This window comes from Frieseomelitta varia, unplaced genomic scaffold (assembly GCF_011392965.1).
Source record: "Frieseomelitta varia isolate USP_RPSP 00005682 unplaced genomic scaffold, Fvar_1.2 scaffold_283, whole genome shotgun sequence".
Taxonomy (NCBI): domain Eukaryota; kingdom Metazoa; phylum Arthropoda; class Insecta; order Hymenoptera; family Apidae; genus Frieseomelitta; species Frieseomelitta varia.
In genome coordinates this window covers 233,433-260,817 of record NW_025110016.1, presented here as the reverse complement: position 1 = coordinate 260,817, position 27,385 = coordinate 233,433, and the positions used below count along the sequence as shown (strand labels likewise).

At 33.9% G+C, this 27,385-nt stretch overlaps 1 protein-coding gene across 1 annotated transcript in view; it reads right to left on the bottom strand.

Annotated features, from left to right (window-relative positions):
- Positions 1 to 18,913, bottom strand: part of LOC122529302 (RNA pseudouridylate synthase domain-containing protein 2-like) — a 112,442-nt gene extending 93,529 nt beyond the window's left edge. The window contains exons 1-2 of the mRNA XM_043655295.1: positions 18,902 to 18,913; positions 18,202 to 18,306 (exon numbers count right to left, since the gene is read on the bottom strand). Of these exons, the coding sequence (XP_043511230.1) occupies positions 18,202 to 18,306; positions 18,902 to 18,913 (117 nt within the window). The remainder of the gene's footprint in view (positions 1 to 18,201; positions 18,307 to 18,901) is intronic.
- Positions 18,914 to 27,385: the final 8,472 nt, after the last annotated feature.

The window sequence follows — 27,385 nt, the reverse complement described above, 5'->3', positions numbered from 1 at the left end:
TTAGTCGTTCAGTAGATAATGAACGATGTGGTCAGACACGAAATGCATGTTCTACTGATTTCTCATAGAAACGCGAGAACAAAAACATGTGTCGGCAACGTCAAAAACGTCAAACGCGATAAAAGGAGAACTTTTTCTGAATTTTCGAACATTTCAATATTTCCTTTTTTTTCTTTTTAATATTTCAACAGATAAGAATTTTATGTTAACAAACGAAAAAAATAAAAATAAATCTAGAAAAAAAAAGTAATTGCACGAAAGATATCTATGATGTACATTTTCACTTTTAATGCGACATTATTTATCTTTCAATTATGCCAATTCTTATCATGCTTACATCGAGGGACCAGAGCCAACAGAGACTCATTTTGACAGATTTCAAATTTTTCATTTTCGTAATTACTGAAAACACGTTATTACAGATAACCTCGGCGAATAATTACCGTTGACAGTGATCTATTGAGATAGGAAAGAGGAAAAAGAAGTGATACGACGAGAGTTTGCTCGACCAAACAGATTCTACTTGTGATAATCACTTATGACAGTCACTCCGTTAATAAATTCTCACATTTTCGTCGCGTTCGTGTATTATTAATCTAAATCGACCGATATTTACGCGAGTGTATTTATATTAATCAAAACTGCATCGACGATGTTAATTTACGTTAAATGAATCAATTTATGAGGAAATAAACCACCGCGATCAGAATTAAACAACGAAACAATTAAAATGAACTATCGCTCGCAAAAATCCTCGAAATGTGACGCGATGGTGCAACAATAATGTAATGAAACTTGAATCTGAAATCCCTGAAAACTAATCGAGACATTTCCACCTCAAAAACAAAAAGAGTAAAAATCTTTCGTTCTCTCTCTCTCTCTCTCTCTATATATATATATTTTTTTTTTTTTAATGAAATTACATCGAAATTACATCTCTCTTTCTTCTTTTTTAATTCCCAAGTTCCACGAAACGCGCGGTTATTCCAAAATTTTTGGCCGGATATTGATATATATATATCAAAAACCAGAAAAAAGAGGAAAAACGAGAAACACAGGAAAAAACAGACGAGAGAGGGGGAAAAAAAACACAGGGGAATTGTGACGTGTCGTGACCATTTCCGGCTCGAAGCGGCGGACTGACAAACCCGGGCAGAACGGAACAATCTTCCCTTTGTTTCATGTGAACCGTGCAAAGCGGCGTTGTGTGTTCCAGCGCGCGGCCAGCCTTCAATTATAGCAGCCGAGTTGCACTCGCTCGGTCGGCCGAAATAAATTTACCCGTGGCCGACATTAATTCTCTCTTCGATCCCGTGCCAATAATTCTTTCATTCTCGTTCCTGCCCCCCCCCCCCCCCCCCCCCCGCGGCGAAACGCTTCGATTAGTGACGAAAGCGCGATGACTTGGACGAAGAGCACGTTTCTTTTTCCTTTCTTCTTCACTTTTCTCTTTTTCGCTCAAAGATCGATGCGATTCGCGAAGAGGTTGGAACTTAGAGGGAGGGTGATTGTAGTTGATTGACGATTTCAGCAGAGAATTCAGAATTTAAAGAAAATGTCGATTAAAGAATGTTCGGAGTGTCGCTGTGATTTTTAAAATTATATCATTCACGGAGCTTGAAATTTAAGGGGAAAGGTTTATTGTCGTTGATTAGCGACTTTATGGAGACTTTAATGACTCGAGTGTCGTGAAGAATACATTTATTTCCATAATATATATTTATAATATATTCTTTCACAAAGGAAATAATTATATTCGTGAAATTTCGAATTTAAAAGAAGGGCAATTGTAACAGTTTCACCAGAATTAATTAACGATTTTATAGAGATTTCGATGATACAGAATTTGACGAAAATGTCGAGCGTAAAGAGCTTTCTCTTGTTTCTCGTGCTTTTAAAGGTTATACGATACGCAGAATTTGGAATTTAAAAGAAAAGTGATTAAATCAGTTTCATCGTCGCTAATTCACGATTTTATGGAATATTCGATGGTTGAATACTTGAGACTTGAAGGAAATGTCGATTCAAATCTGTCAAATAAAAAATATTATACTATTCGTAAAGCTCAGAATTAAGAAGGGTAATTGTAATAATTTCATCGCAATTCACTGAAAATTTTATAGAGAATTCAATGATTTAGAATTTGACCAAAATGTAATTAAAATCCGACTGAAAATCTGTAAGTTCATCGGCTGGATTTAATGGTTCTGTATTAATGTATAACAATGGAATGGAAAATAAACAAAATAATAATGGTATGATTGCGGAGTCTCATTTATGTAATTATGGGATTCGTTTTACTACTAATATTCACGCAAACTACGATAATGATAGTGATAATTATATCGGGATAATTCATGTAATACCTTTTTATACATATCATTTAAATTTTAAATCTTTATACATACAGAAAGCAGTTCTCTCTTTTTTTTATGAAACTTCTTATTTATAAAAGTATCGAACAATATTTTAATGACAAATCGTATTTTAACGAATTCAAATTTATCATACTATTATAGTTCAATAGATAAATTTACTGACATAATTAGATTACTTATTGAAGACATGACTTTAAGTAATTAATGCAAAGATAAAGAAACAGATCGCAATACGATTCTGATTCGTAAATAAATCCATGAGTATCGACATATGTACGTAGACAAACGCGAAATATAAATTTTTTGATTTCATCAAAGAAAGAACAAAAAATGTTTGCAATGATAAAGCACCACGATTGATATCAATCGTGTAACTGTGAAATATAGAGATTCTAACAATATTTTACTCTCTAAATAACGTTCCAAATTTATCATCAGATTCCCCCTTCTCTTTTCCATTTTTTAAAATTTCTTTCAGACTAGAATCGTTAAAGGAAATATCTGCTGACGTGTTCATTGTTCACGTGTTAATTTATATCAGGTAATAAGGTCTTTTTACAAGATTTATAATAAATAGTAATAAAACTAAAAAGAGAGAGAATAAAACTAAAGATATAATATTCTAATAAGACTAAAAATAACATAATAAAATACTATAATAAAATTACATAATAAAAAATACATAATAAAATACTATAATAAAACTAAAAAAAAAAGAGAAAGAAGGAAATACAAGAAATAAAAAAAAAAGAAAAAATACAAAATCGCGAGAGGCATTACCAAGATTCAGCGTTCAAGGTTCGTGAATTCAAATCATTCCAATCAAAAACGTCCAGACAAATTAAATTTAGAATTTTTCCTCGACGAACGTAACTCACTTAATTCATGCAACTTCGTTCGACAAGCACAATTAATTAACATTCGATCGACCTCTTAATCTTCAATCTACCTCTTACTTGATATTGCAGGAACAAAAGAAGAAAATTTTTTCAACGAAAATTCGCGACGCGTTTCCAATGTGAACTTTGTTCCCTGTCTAGAAAAAACATTCGTCGATTAAAAAAACAATCTATAAGAAATACTATAAAACTTAAAAAATGCTATCGTACTATAAAAAATAAAGGAGAAAAAAAGGAAGGACAGAGAGCTGTTTTATCGACGAGTGAAACAGCACTTAACTTAAACGCGTTAGTCCGCAAACTATCGCACATAGGCCACGCTCCTAGATATCGATTCTATTAAAGTCGTTGATCACGCCGACGGCCATTAGAAGGTCCGTGAAAATCATGGCCTGGCTCGTTTTAATATCTGTTAATCAGCGCGGTAATTAAAGGCTCGAAACGACGGCCGGATGCTCTCCGATTTTCGCACTCGCGGAACAAACGGCGCATTACATTAATGGATCCTAATATTCAACTCGGGGCAGGAAGGGGGGGAGAAAGGTGTCCCAACGTTGGTGCTCTCGCCAACGAACATCTCGCTCATGCGCGTTTTAATTAAGACAATAATTAGCCGAAACATCGACCCGTGTAAATCCGATTAGCCCGGGCGCGTAACACGAATTCGCGACGTGCAAACAATTCGGGTCCCGAGGATCGATCGATGTTATTACACCGAATAATAGAAACAACGCGATTGAAAAATTCTTGCACACCGATTTTCACGAATAACACCCGCAAACGACTGATCAAAGTTGCTCCAAGTATGTATCTACATTGATGCTTTCGTCGTCGTTCACATCGGTTGAGTAAAGATCGCATGGATCGAGTTTTTGATTGTTTTAGAGACTGGCTGAAATTAGGAGAAGTTGAAGATAAACATAAATTCGTAATTTTTTCATCGGGTCGTGATGATTGAATTTCATTAAATTTATACTACGACGGAATTGCGGGGATTGATTTTTAGTCGCGGAATCCATGAATCATCAACTATTTTCACGTTCTTCGTTTTATTCAGAAAATTAGCTCCTGCTCGACACTTTTTTTTTTTTTTTTTTGTTACAATTTCTTCTTTGTCTAAATTTTACGTTCTACAACTTTGTGTTTTTGAAAAAATTGAAGTACTACGTTTAACATAGAACTTCTTTTTATTTCAATTGTGAAACATTTTCTTTACTGATTAAATTGAAATCTCGTAACATGAAACTTTCCTTTATGCCTTTATTTTAATTATGGAACACCTTTGTTGCTATATTTTTTTTTTTTTTTTTTTACTTAGAGTCCAGATCCTTTATTTTTGACAAAATTAAAGTACCACATTTTACAACATGGCACTTTTTTATATTTTATTTAGATTCCATTTTTGGCCAAATCAAAGTATCATATTTTACAACATGGCACTTTTTTGTATTTTATTTAGATTCCAGATCCTTTATTTTTTGACAAAAGTAAAGTACCATATTTTACAACATGGCACTTTTTCGTATTTTTATTTCAATTACATGATCATTGGTCATATAAAACTACATTTCCATTCATGAAAAGTACTGACAAATATTAAAAATCCGCATTTCCAGAAACTGCTCTCAAGGTTCGCATGTAATGGAACGATCTCGTTCCTGTTATCTCTCGGCCATATAAAATTCTGTTAACAGACGACGTAATATGACCTTTGATGCGCACGGAGCATGGCGGCTCCGTTCCGCGCTCCGCGTTCGAAACGAAATCGAGAAATCTCTCGTCGTTGACAGATCTTAATCGAATGACGGGTCCGAGCTCGATATCAACGTTGATCCGATTTTTCCCAAAGTCCAACAGTGTTCCAGCGTCGAGCAACGATGATTAAACGATACGGCCGGGCCACTTGGCCAGCGACAAATTTAATTTAACGAGCTCGCGCGACCGTGAATTAACGTCGCTCAATTCGATTTTACAGCCAACTCGTCCCATCGAATTAGAATCGGCCCGTCTACTCGGTTTAACGTTTAAATCGCAATTAAATTTACATTAGCGACCGGGCAAGAATGTGAAGTTAATCAGGGCCTGATACATAGTCATATGAAACAGCGTTGATGGATACGATATTGACCACGTCGGCGGAACATTCGAATCGGGGACCTATTGAGGTGAGTATTAGCAAATGACTAATTTTTAGCTCGTTTGATACATATCGTTTGTCAACGAGGTACTTCTGAAATTAATCGGGGCAGTAATTGACTAGAAGAATAAATTCGTATTGGCTGGATCGAGCTCGGTCTCGGCAAGTGTTATTTTCGACGAGATCAAAGTGAGAATTTCTAAATGAAGAAATTGTCAACTCAAGTGACTATCATTCAGTAGGACTTTTGTATTTAAATTTCATACATACTAAATGAAATGAAACGAAGAACTCTTCGTTGAAATAACAACAATAACATTTATTTTTCAATTTATAATACGTTTGCTTCGGAATATGGAGTAACAACAGTCGACTTCATTGACTGAACTTAAATTTCTTGAATTGAATTGAGCATCGGGGTTCCGATGTAACAAGTTACGACAGCGACCATTTATTTGAAAAAGATCGACAAAGGAAAACTTATCAAGTGAAAAAATAAACAAATAAAATTCGAAACAGATAAATATCCACCGAGATCAAAGTGAGAATTTCTAAATGAAGAAATTGTCAACTCAAGTGACTATCATTCAGTAGGACTTTAGTATTTAAATTTCATACATACTAAATGAAATGAAACGAAGAACTCTTCGTTGAAATAACAACAATAACATTTATTTCTCAATTTAATACGTTTGCTTCGGAATATGGAGTGACAACAGTCGACTTCATTGACTGAACTTAAATTCCTTGAATTGAATTGAGCATCGGCGTTCCGATGTAACAAGTTACGACAGCGACCATTTATTTGAAAAAGATCGACAAAGGAAAACTTATCAAGTGAAAAAATAAACAAATAAAATTCGAAACAGATAAATATCCACCGAGATCAAAGTGAGAATTTCTAAATGAAGAAATTGTCAACTCAAGTGACTATCATTTAGTAGGAGTTTTGTATTTAAATTTCATACATACTAAATGAAATGAAACGAAGAACTCTTCGTTGAAATAACAACAATAACATTTATTTCTCAATTTAATACGTTTGCTTCGGAATATGGAGTGACAACAGTCGACTTCATTGACTGAACTTAAATTTCTTGAATTGAATTGAGCATCGGCGTTTCGATGTAACAAGTTACGACAGCGACCATTTATTTGAAAAAGATCGACAAAGGAAAACTTATCAAGTGAAAAAAATAAACGAATAAAATTCGAAACAGATAAATATCCACCGAGATCAAAGTGAGAATTTCCAAATGAAGAAATTGTCAACTCAAGTGACTATCATTTAGTAGGACTTTTGTATTTAAATTTCATACATACTAAATGAAATGAAACGAAGAACTCTTCGTTGAAATAACAACAATAACATTTATTTCTCAATTTAATACGTTTGCTTCGGAATATGGAGTGACAACAGTCGACTTCATTGACTGAACTTAAATTCCTTGAATTGAATTGAGCATCGGCGTTTCGATGTAACAAGTTACGACAGCGACCATTTATTTGAAAAAGATCGACAAAGGAAAACTTATCAAGTGAAAAAAATAAACGAATAAAATTCGAAACAGATAAATATCCATCGATGCCTCGAAACGACGCAAGAAACCCCGCGATTTCCTGCAGGAACAGTCTCGTTAATATTTCCCTTCGTGGCTAGTCCAGGGAAACGACCGAAAAAGAATCGAAGAAAAGAAGGGGGGGGGGGGGAAGGGAGAAAAGAAAGCAGCACGTTCGATCGCGGTATAAAGTGTTCCGAGTTTCCAGACACGACACGACTCGCCTCGAAGACTCGCGGTGCAAATAAACGGAAAGAGGGTGGGAGGGGGGAGGAGGAATAGGAAAGTAAAAGAGAAAAAAATGGGAAAAAGAAAGAAGGTGAGCAAGAAATCACCCACGGCTGCGTTCTCGTTCCACACGTCGTCCGAGAACGAGGAAACCGGCAGGCGAACACGGCCGACTTATGTTTCCATCTGCACGAATTTTCGCGCCACTCTGGCCCCGCGCTTCTGGACTTTTGGCTGTATCGACCGGCCCTCGAGCCACCCCTCGTCCATCCCCCTGTCGCCACCAGTCACGCTTTCTGTCTACAAGTCAATGTCTCCTTTCCACATCGACCACGCCGTGCTCGCTCGCCTCGGGCCCTCTCTACTTCCAACCCCCGTTCGCTCCACAGCTTGTCCCATTCGCCATCTAGTCTCTTTATCCATCACCTTTCTCTCTCACTCTCTCACTCTCTTTTTTGCTTCGTCCTGCCATGAAATCCTTTTCTTTTTCTTCCCATTTCGCCCTTTGTACCGGGGCGAGAGAGAGAATCTTATTCTCGAAGAATCAGGGGTTGAAGTTGGTCTTTGCTTTTTCCCTTCCTTTCCACCGTATTTTGAAAGATTAACTAACAGCCAAAAATGGCTGAGTTACAACGATCGACTGTGTAGTCAAACGTTTTTGACTGGTTAATCGCAAATACTCTAATTCGTTTGTTATTTTTAATAAAAATTCAGTCACGCTCAAATGTAATTTAATTATTCATTAATCAATTCTATGTAGTTTTTTAAGTCATTAGTCAGTAATCATAATTGCGATTGTAATTTATCTAACTGTGCATTAGGTTAATTTGTGATTGAATGTATAGGGACAGCGTCTTCAATGAAACAAAGGAATTGCACAGGATTATTTGATGATAAAATTACACGCTACAAGAAAATATAAATAAATTAATAAATGTATTTATATAATCGAGAAAAATTGGAGATGCTGTCCGTACACATTAATTTGGGATTGAATGTGCATCTCCAATTTTTCTCGATTATATAAATACATTTATTAATTTATTATAATTTATTAATATATTATTAATTTATATTTATTTTCTTATAGCGTGTAATTTTACCATCAAATAATCCTGTAAAATTCTTTTGTTTTATATATATATATAAAAAATAAAAATCTGCTGTATTTGCGGTGTGTATATATATTTCGAAAGTTACAGCACATCCACGAGTTCAAGCCACGAGCCGCCACTGATTGTAAGTCTCAGCTAAATGGAAACAATGTAGAGGAGTTGTGAATGGAGATTTTAATTCAAATATGCTTCAATCTTTGAAATAATATTATTTTTTTTTTTTTATTCATGGTCCAAATGGAAGATTGTTAAATATACATTATGTTAGATATACATTATGAATGGAAATGATATTTCAGAGGTTATTAACGAAAGTTTCAATTCAGATATGTCTAAATTTTTGTGAAAAATTCTTTAAAATTAATTTTTTTTTTTAAATGAATTTCGTTATTTCTCTCGATTTCTTGATACTACTGTTTATCAAATATTTTCTACAGAATATCGTAGAAATTTGGAAGTGCGATGAAATTACATATTTTAATATGGCAATGGGAATTGGCCTAAAATTCCTATTATATCTTTTGCAAAAATACGTAGAATTAGTTGGATTTGGGACTGTAGCTTCGAAGAAAAATTGGGCGTGTTTCAGTGAGTGTCAACTTCTTAATTATAACTTCACAGCCAGGAAAAGGGTTAATTCCTGCGAGGTATTAAAGTTCGAAGATTTTTATCTCCGTGAGTTTTAGTTTCTTTTTTAAAACATTTTACGCGCTATGAGGTTAAGTTGACAAAGATATCTTAATCTTATCTTAATCTTCTGGGAAATTTTTTAACATCGACGCTAAGGAAAACATAATTTCCGTAATCTTTCATGAAAATTTCGTAGATTCACAATATTGTGTTTTTAGAAATTTCAATGATCCTGTGTAAAATACACCTTTATAAAATGTACTTTTTCTTCGTATACCTTTCATTTTTGTTACTTTGAAAATTTTTCTAACGTACGTATTCTATTTTTAAAAAAACTTTTCAAACTTGACTATATTACAGATTTCACTGTTACTGAATTTGCAGCGTGATGTTTCAAGCGGTATGATCGCAATTCATGCGTTTGTATTTGAGGCAGATAGTGTGTGAAGTATCGTGAAGAGAAGAATGATACGATTCCGATAAATGACCGGAGATCGCGAGAAGCGAACTGTATAATATATGAGCGATAGTAATGTGTTATTGACTATAGCTCACAGTGTGGTAACGATTACCCACAGGTGATAATAATAATGCACTGATACGCACTCAGTGGTTGTATTTACGTACGCAGTGATACGCACTGACGCACCTTATTGTCTGTATTGCACCGTAACGAATTTAATGTATCCATCACTCTACTGAGTTTGATATATCACAGTTGAGTTTAATGTATCGCTGATGGCGGGATTTTATAGAAAAGTGGTGGCGAGTGCGGACCAATTACTTTGAACTGTGAGCTCTGACATAGTTCCTCTAAAAATGATAAAAGTACAGAGTGTCCATAAAGTCTCTTTACAATTTCAAAAATTTATTACAAAGGCGATTGATGAGATATCTTCATCAGATTTGTTCTATGTACTCAGTAGTTGTCAAGGTTTTTATCGCATTGCATTTTAGGTACCCTATTGATGAATAAAATACCGTTAAATAAATCCTTTACGAAATGGCTACTCCTCAAGAGAAAGCACAATGTGTATCATGGTTTGTTGAAACCAAATCGGATCTGTAGACTCAACGAAACTTAAAAACTGTAAGTATAGAAGAGATCCATCGTCACGTCCATCAATTCGTGCATGGGACAAGAAATTTCTGGAGATAGAAACAATGTTCGATAAAGGGAGAAGTGGACGACTGAGAACATCTGAGGAAAACATCGATCATGTAAGAAATCGAGTACCGTCTTGATGTGTATTAAATGAGGCAAAAAAAAAGAACTTAAATATATACGTCTCATTTTGTAATAATTTCCACTTATCTGTCTTTTCATTTGCGTTTGTAATAAATTTTTAAAAATGTAAAGAGACTTTATGGACACTCTGTATTTAAATATCGATACAGTGATCGATGCTAATCGTTTTTAGAAGACGCCAAACATAGGCACGCGAGTCAGCGGTTAGGAAAGATAACAATAAGCTAGCGCGTCACAATAGCCGCGATAGAGTGTGGTAGACGTTAGAACTTCTTGGCAACATAAAAAGACAGGTGAATCGTTGTCCTTATCTAAAAATAGAATAAATAAATTATTTTATGTGGACAAAAAGCCTAATGTCTTTCGTACGCATAATTCCAATATATCTAATATATAGAATTATGGGAAATCGGCCGAACAGAATTTATTCATAAAAAGAAAATTCAATTATTTTCGTTTTATTTTTGCAACGCGTTTTTTTTTTTTTTTTTTTTTTTTTTTATTTCTTTTGATTAATCCGGAAACTACTTTTGTCAAAATCCTCGCTTTCAATTTCATCAAGAACCACTTGGTAAACGGGGATGTTTCACGAATGAAGAAAATCGATAGAAAAAGATTATGTAAAAGCCAAGTATCAAATAGCCTAAGAGGGTATCAAAGTCTCTGGAAGCTTTCCAGTTCTCAAGAAATTACTCTTTTCTTTCTCTCTTGGTAGAAATTCTCTCCCTTTCTCTTTCTTTCTTTTCCTGTCTCTCAAAGGTTTCTTTGGCGGCGCTGAAATCTTTGCTCGACATCCTGCCATTTAGGCGTGTCCTCGAGCCTCCTTTCTTCCGAACTTGCTTTCAACCGTGAAAGGACAAAGTTCCTCACCTTAACAAGCTCAAATACCACACGCGCGTACCAGTTTATCGAACTCCGTGTTAAAAGGATCTTATTCCCACTGTTCTGTAATTCACTTTGCCATATTTGCGGCAATTATATCACACACTCACATATATATATATGAAGTAGAAAATTTTCGATGCAACCAAGTATATATCATTTGATGAAGATTTTTAAGTATAGATTCTCTAAATCTAAATTTCAAATGTTCAAATTTCTATTTTTATTTTTTGCAAATTCTCGAACTACATACGAGTTCCAAAGTTTTTAAATATCTAACAAGTTTCTGAACTTTTCAATCTTCAGAGATTCAAATTTTAAAATTTGTACATCCTCGGATTTTTAAACATTCGAATTTTCGATTTTTTCAATATTCTTTTCAAAGTTTCGAACTTCGTATCTTCCAGTTTTTAGTTTCCCAAGTCTTCAAATAATCGATATTGTGTAATTTTCAAAGATCCAATTTTTTTCGAATTTTTCCGATTCGAATATTCAGAGTTCCAAATTCTCTATTTTAAAATTTCTAGATCCACAGATTTTTAAATATTCGAATTTTCTATTTTAGAACTTTTCGATCTTCAAAGTTTCAAAGTTTTCTACCTTCCAATCTTCTAAATTCCCCTAATTTTCCATCATTCGAATTTCCTAGCTTTCCAAATATCTAAATCCACAAATACTCAAACTACCTAAACAAATTTCAATTTTCAAATATTTGAATTTCGCAGTTCGTACGTGCACCGAAAATGTTCGTACCTTTCGCATTTCTCAACTTTTATAAATCCTCGAATTCGCATACCTCGAAAGCCCCAAAAATCCCCAAGGATAAAGAATCCCGACGTTTCCATCCTTTCCGTCTCGACTACCTCAACTCTGAATTCTATCCTAACTAATTTTTCTCTCAAACTAAAAGTAAAATCAAAAAAATATTAAATCGTTTTCTCGTTTATAGAGAAACAGTTCATCGTTATTAAGGGGCGAACCGAGTAAAACCGAGTAAAAACTACGGCGCAAACGGTGATCCGATATTTCCTCTGGCGTTTTATTTACCGTAGTCCGATTTTCATCCTTTCTCGGGCGGATTACCGTATTTTTCTGGCGACGAGGTCCGGGCAGCGTCGACGTCGCACAGCAACAGGCGGCAACAAGCTGCAGCCGGAGTTTCACCACGTATACGCGGTGCTTTTCACGTCGTGACGCGACGTCGAGCGTCCTTCGATTCTGCAAACTTCGCCTCTAACTTGCTCTCTTATTCCGTCCTCAACGCTACATCCTTGTTTCCGAGGGACAAAAGTATTTTCTTTCAAAAACTGCCGGACATATTGGAAGAACATAAAGTAACACCGGAGCAAACCGTGTAAAGAGTGTGAAAGGAAACTTGAAATATCTATCGGGGAATTCGAAACAAGATGTGAAACGAAGTTCCCACGTAATTTCCCTGCTCGCGTTCCTTCGCTGGTCGTCGAATTTTTCGAATCGCGTTATCCTGATTAATTTCGTTCTGCAATATGTCGGGCATCTTATTTTCTTTTTTTTCTTTGTTTCAGAAAAAAATTTTTAACCCTTGAAAATTATATAGTAGTCACTTATTTATAGGTTAGGTTTGGAAATGCATTGCTCCGCTTTATCGTTGTGCACCGAAAATTTTTTTGACCCTTGAAAATTATTGTATTGACTTATTTATAGGCAAAGTTTCGAACTGTATTGTTCCGACCAAGGATGCCGAGTAATTTACTCGTATAATAATATAGCAATTATCTTTTTTAGAATTTTTAATTCTATCACTGCAACGAAACATTGTAATTATTTCTTTCTCTCTCAAAAAAAAAAGAATAATGAATATGACAAAACATGTTAAATTGAAACAAACGGAACGCCTGATTTTTAATGATTTATACTCCGCTGAACCTCCGAGGTAAAACGTTTACATACATGAAAGCAGCAGAAATTGAGGCAGTACACGCGAAAGAGAAAAATTCTCAATTTTAAAATAATATAGAAAATAATCTGTAAAGATAAAAGCGTATATAAAGGATGAAAGATACAAAAAAGGTATATTGGAAGAGCAATTGTAAAAAAAATTGTCGATGTCCACGTTACAATTTAATATTCTCATGTTCATCTGCAGATTTTTCTTTCTTTTCGCACACGAGACAGAAAAAAGAAAAAAGAAAAAGAAGAAGTGACTATCGATCGTAGTTTTTCATTTTCAAACAGTAAAATCAACAACGTCTGATCATACCGTAAGACTGCTTCATCATTCTCGGAATTATCCAGACATTTATACGAATGTGAATCACTCTGATGAATACAGACAAGTATACGAGAAACTGATCGAAAAATTGCATTTCGACAAACCAGAGAGAAAATATTTCTCGGACCCAGAGTTCCGTATATCCTTTGATCACGGCGTTTCACTAATTTTGACGTAATTGCCCCGGGAGAACCAGAGGGCACAGAGTGGATAATTTACCGTCGGCTGTTTGTTTTTTCAATGTCGGAGGAAGTTGGCCACGGCGCGCCGGCTCGAGATCTACTCGAAATTAATTGCTCAAGGTAGCGCTTAAAGTCTTAACCGGGACCACTCCGGCTGCCTGCGAACACTTTGTTAATCCGCCATTAATCTACGTAGCACGCGTACACCGGAATTCGAAATAAATTTCACGTAGAGCTCGACGAGAGCGTTCTATCGTTCACTTCCGCCTGTCTCGCGCAATACTCCTTTCGTCTGGCTAACTCGAACGAACTAATCTCGATCAGCAAATTGTTCTTCGTTTCTTGATTTTTTTGTTTGTTCTAAGGATTGTTAACTGTTAAAAAAAAAAGAATAAAAAGGGGAATCGAACTTGCCCGATTGAAACTTTGTGTGTATTTATGAGAATACAAAAGTCCAAGACAAAAATAACGATTTTTGATAATTTAAAAAATTTCATAATAATTGAAAATATCAGGTATTTTCTTCCAAATTCAATAGCGTGTATTCGTTTCACGAAAATTACTTTTTACTAAAATAAATCCGTAATTTGCGAACGCTATGGAGGTTGAAAGAAACAATTTTTGAAACACAACGAAAAAAATCATGTTTGAACTTAAATTTAATTAATAAAATTAGTATTTTTATATTTTCATGTTTTATTAAAAAAAAAAAAAAAAAAAATAGATGAGAGTAACTTTTGGCTCAGCCTGTATATGTATTTTAATATTATATTTAAATACAGATACTGCTTTTTTCCTTTATTACGAATTATATCTTATATTCTTGAAATTCAAATTCTGCAATTTTTTTAAGACACCTATGATGAAAATTATTGTTCCCAGGTAACTCTTCGTTATAATGTTGATAAAATAAATAATATACAGAGTATCCAAAGATTTCTATAAGTAATGTGACCCTCTCGGGAAATAAATCAAGAATCTCTTTTTCTTTTTGCAAATTGAAAATATTTCTCTCCGTATATTTTTCGTCAGCGAGATAACTATTTTTTTTTTTTTTTCTGTTGCCGAGACTCTAAGTTTCTGGAAAGTTAAACATGTGCACAGTAACCGAAGAGTTCCTCTCCAAGTTAACCACTTGCGCTGTCAACTAATTGCGGACCATAACGAGTGACCAAACCGTATACAATAATTCGTCGCTTTCCTCTTGAACTCGTCGGTATATAAAAATAATTGAGAGGTAATGAATTTATTATTTGTTTTGCCTGGGTTATACTTAACTATACTGCGAAAATATTGCAATTTCGGGACAAAAAGCACTCGACGTGCGACGTCATTCCGATGCAAGAGGTTAAATACCTGAAAACCCTACGTACATCCTCGAAAACTGTTCTGTCTGAGCATCCTCGGTGCTCAGTCAGCGTCAGTGGCACTCTCGTCAGAAATTCATTACGTCGATTTAGCATTAGAACTTCATTGTACCAAAACTCGGGGAAACTGTGATTCGAAATACGCCGACTTCCAACACCGACAAAGAATTGTCCAAACATCTTGCCGATTCTGATTTACCTCTCGCCTCGAGCGTTCAATTCTATCAGCTCTACGATTCAGATCCGGAAAGATTCTTCGTGCTTGTAGCGCTGGTTATATACAGAATCTGTAAATCAATCGTTTCAAAGCAAACGATCGTTTGCTCGACATCCTGCACAATGCGACTTATATCGACGACGGTCGATCGAATTGCTTTGAAATTATTCTCGTTCAATTATTTCGAGAGAAAGATTGAGAGGAAACTGAGTTGTTGCAATCTTTTAATTTTCATTGTACACGTGTATGTATGATACATATATAGCAATTCACGAAAATATTGGAATATTTGCTACATTTAATTTCTGGTTTGATTTCATGAAGTTGTGTGTTTTATGTAAGAATTTCATTAACAGTATAACGGGACGCGACTATGTCAAGTGTGCAGAGTTTGGAACATGTACAAACTATGAGGTATTTATTCACATTCCAGAATTACTTGTACACATTTTCGGATTGGTTCCAAATATAATCACGATAATCATGCTAATGAAATTTTAAAAAGTTTTTGCATAATAGGTTTATACGTAATATGTTTGTGAAATATTTCTGCGTTAAATGTCAAGATACAGTAAATGAAACTATTAAGTTCTGTTCACGACTTCAGTATTCAGCGTATCATAAGTAATAGACACGCAAGATCTTTACACGAAGACTACGGTAAATTAAAAAAAAAAAAGTCCGTTCAAACCATTATATTATATTTTACACGAAAGATTATATATATATTATATATAATCTTATATTTAATAATATCTAGTAATACCTAATATTATATCTAATAATATATATATTACATTTTATACAAAAGAAATTTATACAAACGCGAGAAAGCTCTGCACTATTTACAAATTTCAACGCAATTATACTCCATACTACTGTATTATTCCATTCGCTATTAACACTAGAAATATAATAATAGAATAATAGAAATATAATTTTCGTCAGATATTTTATAAACATAAAACAATATATTTTCAAAGATTTAAATGATTTTTCCTTAAAATATATAAATAAAAGTTTGCGCATTCTATTGTATCATAAAGCTTCCTTATCTTTTTATCTCTATGTCTCTGATAGTTCTCAGTCTTAACCACTTGCACTGGCAAATGATTGACAATAAGTTCGTTTTATTCAGAAGGGTGCGAGTTTGATATCGCTTTTATATATTATATTTTTGACATCACTTTTACACTATTGATCTTTAATATCTTGTCTCATCTGAGAAATCATACACTCTTATAATTGAAATGAACGTGAGAGACACACATAGTTAACTTTCGAAAACAAATTCCTTTTCTCAAACAAGCAACATGTGAATGAGAAGATAAAATACTAGCTCCTCTGTAATGACATGAATATTGTCAAAATACCAATTATTATTGCAGAGGATTCTCTGAAATGGTCAAATCCAAAAACAAACTAAATGCACGTTCCTCTTCATCGATGAGACAGCGTAATTTCAAGCTAATCTTTTATGTTTAAACACTTGCGCTGGCAACTAGCGATTGCGGACCATAACGAGTGACCAAACCGTATACAATAATTCGTCGCTTTCTTTTTGAACTCGTCGGCGTGTCACTGGATAGAAATGATTGAGAAGTAATAAATTTATTGTTTTGCCTAGGTTATACATTATACTGAATATATTTAAAACTGAGAAAATATTGCAATTTTAGGACAAAAGATTCTCGACGTGCGTCCTAAAGGTTAAAAAAAGAAAAATCTCAAACACTCGACGCTAAACGTTGTATAAAACCCCTCCTCCCTCCAAAAAAAGAATCAAATGCAAATAATTAAAAACGGCAGAAGCATGAAGAAAAAGGGGAGAAATATATCCGTCGAAAATAAACAAAAAAAAAAAAAGAGCGAAAGGAGAAGAACTCGAGCGGTTTCGTCGAATCGACGCGGATCTCCTCGAACGACGTTCCTGAATGATGGAACGACGGAACAGCATCGAATTTCAAAAGCAGCGGTGGTTCACGGCCGTTTATTTCGTTAATGACGACTGGCCGTTGTGGATTAATGAGGACGTGGCCCGTCACGGCGCCAGGATGCTCTCTCTCCGCTCGTCAATATTCGACGAGAGACGACCGAGATGCCCCGGCGAGCGGATGAAATATAACCCTCGGTTTCGCGTCTACCGAAATTTCGACGGCTAAGGAGTCTAGCTTGAAAGTAAATATAGCTCGAGCTGCCTCTTACGTTCACGTCTCTGTATTTCGTTTCTTTCCTACTCTGTTTTAAGACAGACTGATCTGCAGCGAAAAGCAGGCAGCGTCATTTTTCGCAGATTTTTTTCCTTGCACTTCGTTGAAAAGCCAAAACAAACGTGACTTTTCACTTGCAACGGAACGTAGTGTGAACCGAAGTGCGAATCATCGATTTTTGATGAAATTTGGCATAAATGTAGTGTCAAAAAACTATTTGACCTGCGTTTTTCTTTTTTATCGGCAATCGTCGATGATGAAGGGGTGAAAACTACCTTCAAAGTTGGCGGTATGGAACATATTTTGTCAAATATCTCGGGAATTATCGAAGATACTTTTTTTTAATTAATAAGTGTTTTTTTTTTAACGAAGAATTTTCCATTTTGCAAAAAAACCTTTTGTTTAAACAATATATATAATATATAATATTATATATATATATATTTAATATATATTATATATATCAAAAAAATCGTATTTTTCATAAGTTTTTCCAAGTAAATGTTAATAAATTTTCTTGAATGTTTATTTATAAAAACTATATATTGAAACATAAATGACGGATAAAATGGAATCTCGACTTTTGCATTATACAAAAATTCATTATTTCCAAATCTGGTTGACTTGATAAATTTACAGCACGTTCGTGACAGTCGTTGATTTTTTATTGACTTTTCGCTGGTTTCTTAAAATTTGTTAAAAATGAAGTAGTCCCTCGTTGCAACCAGCCCTTTCAATTATTAGTGATTATACAAGTCTTAATAATTGTTAAAGAAATAAACACTGGTCTTCCTTTTCTCGTTTTGACGTACACAATTGAGTTAGTAAATTTTTATTCCTTTTTGTTTTTATTTTTTTTCTTTATTTTTATTTAAATTCGATAATCAAGTGGCTTACCTTTTTCAAGTCCTTGCTGGCGTCGGCCTCTTCCGCTTTTCGTTTCTCAGAGATCTTCGGAGTTGGAACTGCGATTGTCGCCTCCCGCAAGGGCTTCAGATCGACCTAACAAACATCCAAACATTCTTTGTTACTCACTGAAATCCTTTCTTCCATTTACTATTTAAAATTGACTTGGATTATCTAAAATACGTCTACTATCTAAAATGCGTTATTCATGGAGACAAAAAAGAATAACGAAAATAGAATGTTAAATAAGACTATCCCTTCCTATTAAAATTTTTGCCACTAAAACTTCTTTTACGTAAAAATAAATCGTCCTTTCATCGTTTAATTCTCGAATATTTAAGACAATTAAATATCGACTGATTCTTCAAAAATTGTAAGCGATAGGAAATTCGCTTAAACGTACAATTTAATTAAATGTATTTAATTAAAATTATATACACATCTCGTACTCCTCTTAAAATTTGAAATTTTCCCATCAAAAAGGCTGCGTCGTAAAGAATTTTTCTTCCACGAGATTTTTCTGATTTTCCAAAATTCGACGGGACTTTCAATCGACGAACATCCGATTCGTCAAGAGGGACGGCAGGGAAGGTCAAAGGGGATGACAAAAACAAGATTGTAATCGCATTAGCGTGATATGACTAGGTGACCATGGGTGTGTCGTCGGCCAACATGTCGGCTGCGTTTTCACCGATTCGGCCATTAGGCTCTGGTCGAATTACCAACCGCTAAACCGACTCACTCTCTCTCTCTTTCTCTCTCTCTCTCTCTCTCTCTCTCTCGTCTCTCTATTTGACCGCGTCGTTAACGAGAAATTAGCGTGCGCGGCAGCACGCCTAAAGTACGGACGAGTTAAAGCGATTAGCATAAATCGATGAGCGCGGGCCCCTCGGCCGTGGCGAAGTTAGGCACGCACTATGGCCGATCGTGTCTCGAGAATCGTCGTGGTGCTCTATCCGCTTGAAAGGGTTTCGGTGTATCTGGATTATTGCATGCAGAAGAGGCTGTCAAGAATCGAGGAAGAGATTCTGATGGAGATATCTAGATCTGGTTCGTAACAGAGAGAGAGAGAGAGAGAGAGAGAGAGAGAAAGAGAGAGAGAGAGAAACCGTAAAAAAAGGGAAGACGTCATTGACTGAAATGGTTTCGAGATGCTAAAAGTCTCTCTCGGCAGTCAATTTCATCAAATTCACGTTATATTTCATTTTCAGACTTGATTTTTAAGAAACGAGTAACTTACTTTCGCGAGTTTATTCGTTGCATGAATCGAGGTCTCAGGAGCCAATTAGTGCAAATCATATTTCATTGAAAATTTTATGTGTTACATAATTATACTTTTTCCGTTGTCAAAATTTTCTATAAATGGAACAGTCGTAGTATATTTAGTACATTATAATTATATTATTATCATTAATTATTATAATCATTGTATTGTAGTATCATATTATGATGCATGAATTATATATGTATATTATATATATATATTTTATATTTATATTATATATATATATTTTATATTATATATATATATATATTTATATTATATAAGTATATAATATATATTTTTGTATAATTAAAATAATATATTATAATTCATGCATCATAATATGATACTACAATACAATACTACAATACAATGATTATAATATTAATGATATAATTATAATATAATTATAATATACTAAATATACTACGATTGTAGTATATATATATATATATATATATATATATATAATATATATATTATATTTTTATTACCAATTGAAAATTTTGGTAATAGAAAAGGCTTGCGTGGTTGTTTTTAATAAAAAATGATTTAAACTAATTTTAATCTTTAAATTTTTTAAATAATAGTAAATTGAAGTGTTACAATAAAATTAAGGCTGTTATACTTCTTCTGCTATCATAAGAAATGCCGAAAGTAATAAAAAATATTTTTTCAACATTTTATATCATAGTTTTGTGTCTTAATTATAAGGTAAATTATAAGGTAAATTCTATAAGGTAAAAAAAAATGTATTCGTAAAATTATCAGTCTTCCGTACTTTCCAAAATTTATAGAGTTGATCAACGTAGCTTCAATATTATAGTATTAGTGACAAAAACCAGTGTTATCAGTCAAATTTTACAAAGTATACATTATATATTTATATTAGTTTATATTTCTATAAAAATAATTAAAAAAGCGGACTCCGAGCAAAGGTTCACGCATTATACTTTGAATATTATATAATATTGAATATTGAATATTATATTTCATACATTTTCAGTTGAAGAAGATGTATGAAGAAAGCGTATTAATCTCTTGCTTTCTAATTTTCTTTCCAATTTTCTAAGATAAGATACTGTAATTATAACATTATTTTATACATGAAACACGGAAATATTAAAATTTATATAATTTATAAATGTTCAGTTTAAAAAAAATTAAATTTAAACTCCGAATTAAAATTTCGCAAGATTGAAATTTACTTTCTCTTCCAGATTCGAGAACCATAACTTACACCACGAATGTGACTCGATATTATAAGATAAGAAACATCTTCGACAAATCTTCGAGAATAGAATAAAAATTTTTGTGCAAAACGCTTCGTTTTGAAGAGAATCGAAAATTTGAAAATTTATGAAGCGTACCAAGTAATGTATTCAAAGTTTTTCTTGAAAACTTTTTTTTTATTCGTAGGACAACAACTTCCTATTAATCATTTTCTCCCGTCACGTCTAGAATTAGCTAAATTCAAGTACACTTTGATAAATCTTCAAAATCAATTTTCTCGAAACACGAAGCATCTTTTTTCTTACTTCTTTGTTAAAAAAAAAAAAAAAAAAGAATATGGAAAATTCTACTTCGAGGCATCATCTTCTATCTGCTTATATATTACTTCGGACACACATTACATGAATATTCCAGTTATATATAAATTATTCATCCCCTCCCGACAAAGGGAGGATATAATCACATCTACCGTAACATTGTAAACCAATTTTCCCCAATGTTTGTCGTATCAATGACCAAATCGACGTTTAAACGGCTGAATACAGGGCAAACCTCTTTTTTTTTTTTTTTTCCATGGCCGCAATTTCGCCGGCAAACAGACCGGACGACGACGATCGGACTGGCGCAACGAGTGCAATCGTTTATCGTGCAATCGGTAGCATCGTGTTTACATTCAATCAAGTTAATTTCTGGTCACGCAGATCGCGGGATATTGCCGTGTTGTTACCGATGCGCGAGTCGTGCATCGATGGCTCCGTTAACCGGTGCTTTCCCTTTGCCCGATTAGAGCGACGCAACCGTACCGGCCTGATCGTTTTCTGCTCCCATTCGATCGGTGGCCGGGTCACAGATGCCCGCCTCGCGAGCGCATCCTCGCTCGCTTGCGTTCCACATTGCGCGTTACAACGCTCGAGAGCCCAGATGACCCGAGCTTTTTTATTATTGAAGATTATCACGGGCATTTCTGCCTCGATACGCGATAATTGTATTCGAGTGTCGTAATCTGCTGATCTAACTGGGAGATGATTTTAACGCTTAAAACGGGATCAACGGGTGAGAATTGCACGGACAGAGAGTGCAAGTGTTAACGCGTGAAATCTGCTGCTGTGAATGTTTCAGTTTTAAGTTTTTAATAGAACATTTAAGGTTTAATAGATAGTTGAGTAAGTGAATATTTTAATAGATTTTTAAGCAAGTTTTAACAGATAGTTAAGTAAGTGAATATTTTAATAGATTTTTAAGTAAGTTTTAACAGATAGTTAAGTAAGTGAATATTTTAATAGATTTTTAAGTAAGTGAATACTTGAATAGAGTTTTAAGTAAGTTTTAACAGATAGTTAGATATTTTAATAGATTTTTAAGTAAGTGAATACTTTAATAGAGTTTTAAGTAAGTTTTAACAGATAGTTAAGTAAGTGAATATTTTAATAGATTTCTAAGTAAGTTTAATCGATACATAGTTAAGTTTTAATAGGTAGTTAAGTAATTTTTAATAGATAGTTAAAGATACACGAGATATAGTGGAAATGTAGGAAATTTTAGGGTAATTATTCGATGTAATTGGTTTTAGCCTTCTGAATCTATCTGGAGTAAAAATACGTATCGCGTGTGTGTACGTTTATCTGTTTTATTGCAATTTTAATGATTGACAAAATTAGATCAACGGAGTTAAATGTTTTATCACTGTTCGTTAAATATGAAAGATACGTAGCGACGATATTGTTGCAGGATAAAAATTCATACACGGTGAAATTCATATAGAGTTATCGTTCTATGATAATTTTTGGAAATTGATAATGAATAATATAGGATATTTTCTATTTGTGACAAAAAATTTTGCGAATTTTCTAAGTTTTATAAATACCGAACATACAATTGTTACAACAAGCAACATTGTAATATCTTCGACAATTCAGCCTCAAAAGCAATTAAAAAAAAAAAAACAATTTCGATACCTCGTACAACGACGTATTAAATTTTAACATTATGTAATATTAAAATATTAAATAACTTTAATATATCGAAATAAAGTTAATATTAAATTCAAATAAAATTAAATAAAAACTAAAAAGAACGCGACTTATTGAATTCTTCTCCTGTAGCTTCCTACCGAAATAAATCCCAATATACCGGGTGAGTCTCATAAGGTGACGACATCAAATAACTCGTAAAATATTTGTTGTACCAAAAAAATATTTTAGATGAAAGTTGCATGGCTTCCAGGGGGAAATATAGTACTGTAATCAATTTTTATGTTATTTTGCTTTTTTTTCAAGATATGAAGGTCATCTTTAATTTTTTAAATGGAATAGTTAATATTTCTCCCCGAATTCGGATAAAGCGTTGAATTCTACATAAAAAAGTATTGTACCAAATAGGATCTAAAATACATAGTTATTGAAATTAACGGTCTTTTCTAATACAATGTAAAAAAATATTTTTGCTAATATCTTAGTAACTATATATTTTAGACCCTATAATAATACTTTTTTATATTTATATATATATATTTTTTATATTTATACATATATATATTTTTATATTTATATATAATACTTTTTTATATAGTCTTTTGTATGTATTATGTCTATCCGAATTCAGGAAGAAATATTAACTGTTCCATTTAAAAAATTGAAGATGACCTTCATATCTTAATAAAAAAACAAAATGATATAAAACTGATTACTATATGTCCCCCTGGAATCCATACAACTTCCATCTGAAACATTTTTTCGTACAACAAATATTTTATGAGTTATGTGATGTCGTTCTGTTACGAGACTCACCCTGTATATATATATATATATATATATATATATATATAGAGAGAGAGAGAGAGAGAGAGAGAGAGAGAACCTATCTCTTCACATGCTTCAAGACACGTACATACATGTACCCTTTTAAATTTCAAAGTTAAGTCCACAGATAAAACGACGATCGAGAGAACCCTGCTGAACCACCAATTTAATAATGGTGCTTAGCTCGCGGAGACCACGGAGGCGTCACGTATAACTAATTTACGATGCACGGAGATCGTTCTTTAAGAAGTTCCATGGACTCGACGAATGACGTAATTAGGTATCGAAGTTTTAATGGTGCGTTAAGGTTCCTCTCTCGGACGCGGCGAGATCCACCCCTTCCTCGCCGTGGCCGCTTTCAACCCCGAAAAGATTAATGGATCGAAGATTTTCACGGGGAAACGGGGTCGGGAAGATTGAGCGCTGGAAATTAACTGGAATATTAAAACTACGGAAAAGTGCGATTTCATTATTAGTTTAGGGGCAGCCTGCTGAGAAGGTCAGAGAAGAAGGGAGGGCAGGAAGGGAATTTCGTCGAACCTTTCGACCCACGTTGGCAATTAAAGGCGTTCATTGATCGGGGATTCGCGTTCGTGGATCAACGCTGCAAGCGTGCGACTCCCGGAGTTTCTTTCGAGATTTCTTCGATATTGTCATAGTTTCGATATTAATTCTTCGTTCGAGTCAGAGGACGCAGACTGAGTTTCGACGTTTCCTGTATCGTTGCGATTTAATTTTAAATTAATTGAAGATTTCGCACTCTACTTTTTTCAAATTGAGATTCGGCAACTCTTTCGTATTTCGTTTTCGTCACTCTTGCGAGGTTTGTTAATTCTTCGTTTGAATCAAGTTTGATTTCAAACCAAAGTCTGTATCGCTGCGATTTAATTTTAAATTTAAAGATTTAAAAAAGAATTGTTTACGGAAACACTATTTTTTGGGTTAGGTGATTTCAGGTGAGATTCGGAGACTCTATGGAATTTTTTTCGCATTTTTATCGCACTTAAAAAATTTACCAATTATTCGTTTAGATGAAGTTTGAATCAAGTTTGTACATTTCTTGTATCACTGTGATTTAATCTTAAATTTGGAGATTTTATATTTTTAGTGGATTATGCCTATTATTGTTTTTATCAGTAAGTTTATTTATTGATTCTGATTAGATTAGAACTGGATTTGAACTAAATTCAGGTTAAATTCGGATATTTTTATATGTGAATATAATTTACATACTTTTACCAAATCATTTCAATCCCCTGGCCAATCCAAAATTTGTTTTTTTACGTATTATTTATAATATTTTCATAACACGCGCTAGTTCCAGTTGCGGCTAAAGCGTAAACCAATTAATAATTTGTCGAAGCACAAACTAGACAATTCACAACCAAGACCAAAAATAATTTACTTGATCCAAAACATATGAATCCTTAATTTGGCAGGTTGCTATATAATAAATTACATTAGGTATTACAATTTGATTATTAAATTTAATTCACTGCGAGTGATCCACCGAGTGGAAACCGACACCGTAAAAAAAGATACGTCAGTTTGTCACAGAATCCGGAATTAAAGGGTCTCGCATCGCGCGAAAATACATTTTTAAATCTTCAATCCCGGGATTTCACAAATTCATAAGCCCGAGAAATCGTCCCTACGTAATCAGAATGTTCATAATTAAACGTATAATTCCGAGAATCCGCGAGATATCGAGAGAGTAACGAAAATCCTCTTTCGACAAAGATCGTTCGAACTATACAAAATTATGTCCAGTTTCGTCCGCATTAATCGTCGTTGTATTTTGTCGTAATCAATGCAATTATGAGAGTAAGTAGTTTACGGGCGATCTTTAACGATGATGAGGGGCGAAAGAGGAAGATAGGGAAATACGGACGGTCGTGAAACGGAAAGTAATAAAGTCGCGTAATTAACCTGCTTACGGGCCTATAATTCCTCGAGCTGTTTCACCCGAGAGCCAGCGATCGTTGTGCCTGCTAAAAATTCACCTTACAACTGCTAATCTTTCTCGAACTACCACCGACAGCTTGAAACATCGCCGCATTTAAATCGTAGACTCTACACGATCCTCTGTTAAAAAGTTCCTCGCTTATCTCAGCAAGTCGGTTTTCGCAGACTGTTGTATTTTTGTTGTGAAAAAAATTTGACGCAAACGAAAGATATTACTCGAGAATTTTGTTTACCCCTCGATTGATCCTCCTTGGTTAAAATGAAACTGTTGCACTAACGCGACATTTCAATTGTGAATTTTTCTCAACCGTTTATTAATTTCATCGTCGAGTTTTGTCTTTGAACGATTCTGAGGATATTCAATTTTTCACGTTATTTAGATTTTATAACGTTAAGGGAATTCAAGAGAATTGTTGTATTTATAACGTTACGATACACCACTTCGTCGTCCTTGAGAAATTAATAACGTTTACAACTCGAGGAGATGACTTGCTTAAATCAAATATATGTCTTGGGTTCAAACGAATTGTTAAGAGCGATATTACGAAATAATTTCCATATTACACATTCGTCTTGGACGAACTGCATATAGATATGTAAATGAAGACGTAGATCTAGCAATAAGTTTCGAGGAAGTTTCGAACTGATGGTGCTTTCAACTTCCGCGTCGGAGCAAACAGGTGCAACTCCGCTGCAGAAAGTCGGGATCGATATGAAGAATCTAGATCGATGAAGAATGGTGTGGCCTCTCGTGATGCTTCATTTCGCACTATACACATATAACGACTTTTTGAAATTTAACAAATTTGACAAAAAAACAAATTTAACAAAGGACCGTACTTCAAACTACTTTAAATTGTTTTTTCTTCCAGACACTGCACGCCAGTCAATGAAATACTTAATCTTTATATACATCTCGTCTCACATCTTACATGCTTCACTCACATTTCGTCATCTACGTTTCATCTCAGACAACTATACTTTACACTTCACCACAACACTCACTCTACACCCAGGGATCTTGTAGCGACCTCTACTTCGAAGAATTTAGATCAACGACATCTATGTTACGTCGAGATGTGTATTTAATATATAAACAATAGAATATTTAAAAATAGCTATTAATTTTATTATCACCATGGAAATGTTTACTGACACTTATATATATTGTAGCCATAGTAGAAATTCTTCATTCGTTATTTAATTTTCATTCGTAGAAATTATTCGTCATTTAACTTCCATTATGTAATCTTCATTAAATTATTAGTAATTATATATTTTGTGATGTTGATAATATGTTTATATAAACAACTAAAATTAATTACGGAGTTCTTATTTATTTGTAGTATTGTGATATAAATATAAATTATCATAATCACTACAACCTCTTAGATTCCAAGAGGTCAACCCAAATCTCACTAGACTTCTCCCCAGACGTTTCGTCGAGGTCTCGGGTCGTCCCTTTAACCACTCGCGCTGGCAACTGATTGCGGACCATAACGAGTGACCGAGTCGTATACGATAATTCGTCGCTTTCTGTTTGAACTCGTCGGCATGATATCACTGGACAGAAATTATTGAGATGTAATAAATTTATTATTTGTTTTGCCTATTTTGTTTAACTTAAATATACTTAAAACTGAGAAAATATTACAATTTTGGAACAAAAAATTGTCGACGTGCGTGGCACGTCATTCCAGCTGAGGGGGACCAAGTAAAATGTGCAGTGAAGCGTGAAGTGAGCTTTGTGATGAAGCACATAAGATATAAGATATAAGACGGAGCATGTAGCCTATGAGGTGAATGAGGTGAAATTGAGTTTGCTTTCGTAGAGGTTGAGGTATACATTGATCGTGGAACCTAGGATTATTAATTCCTCTGCATAGTTCCAATTTTATCTTTGAACATTCCGAGG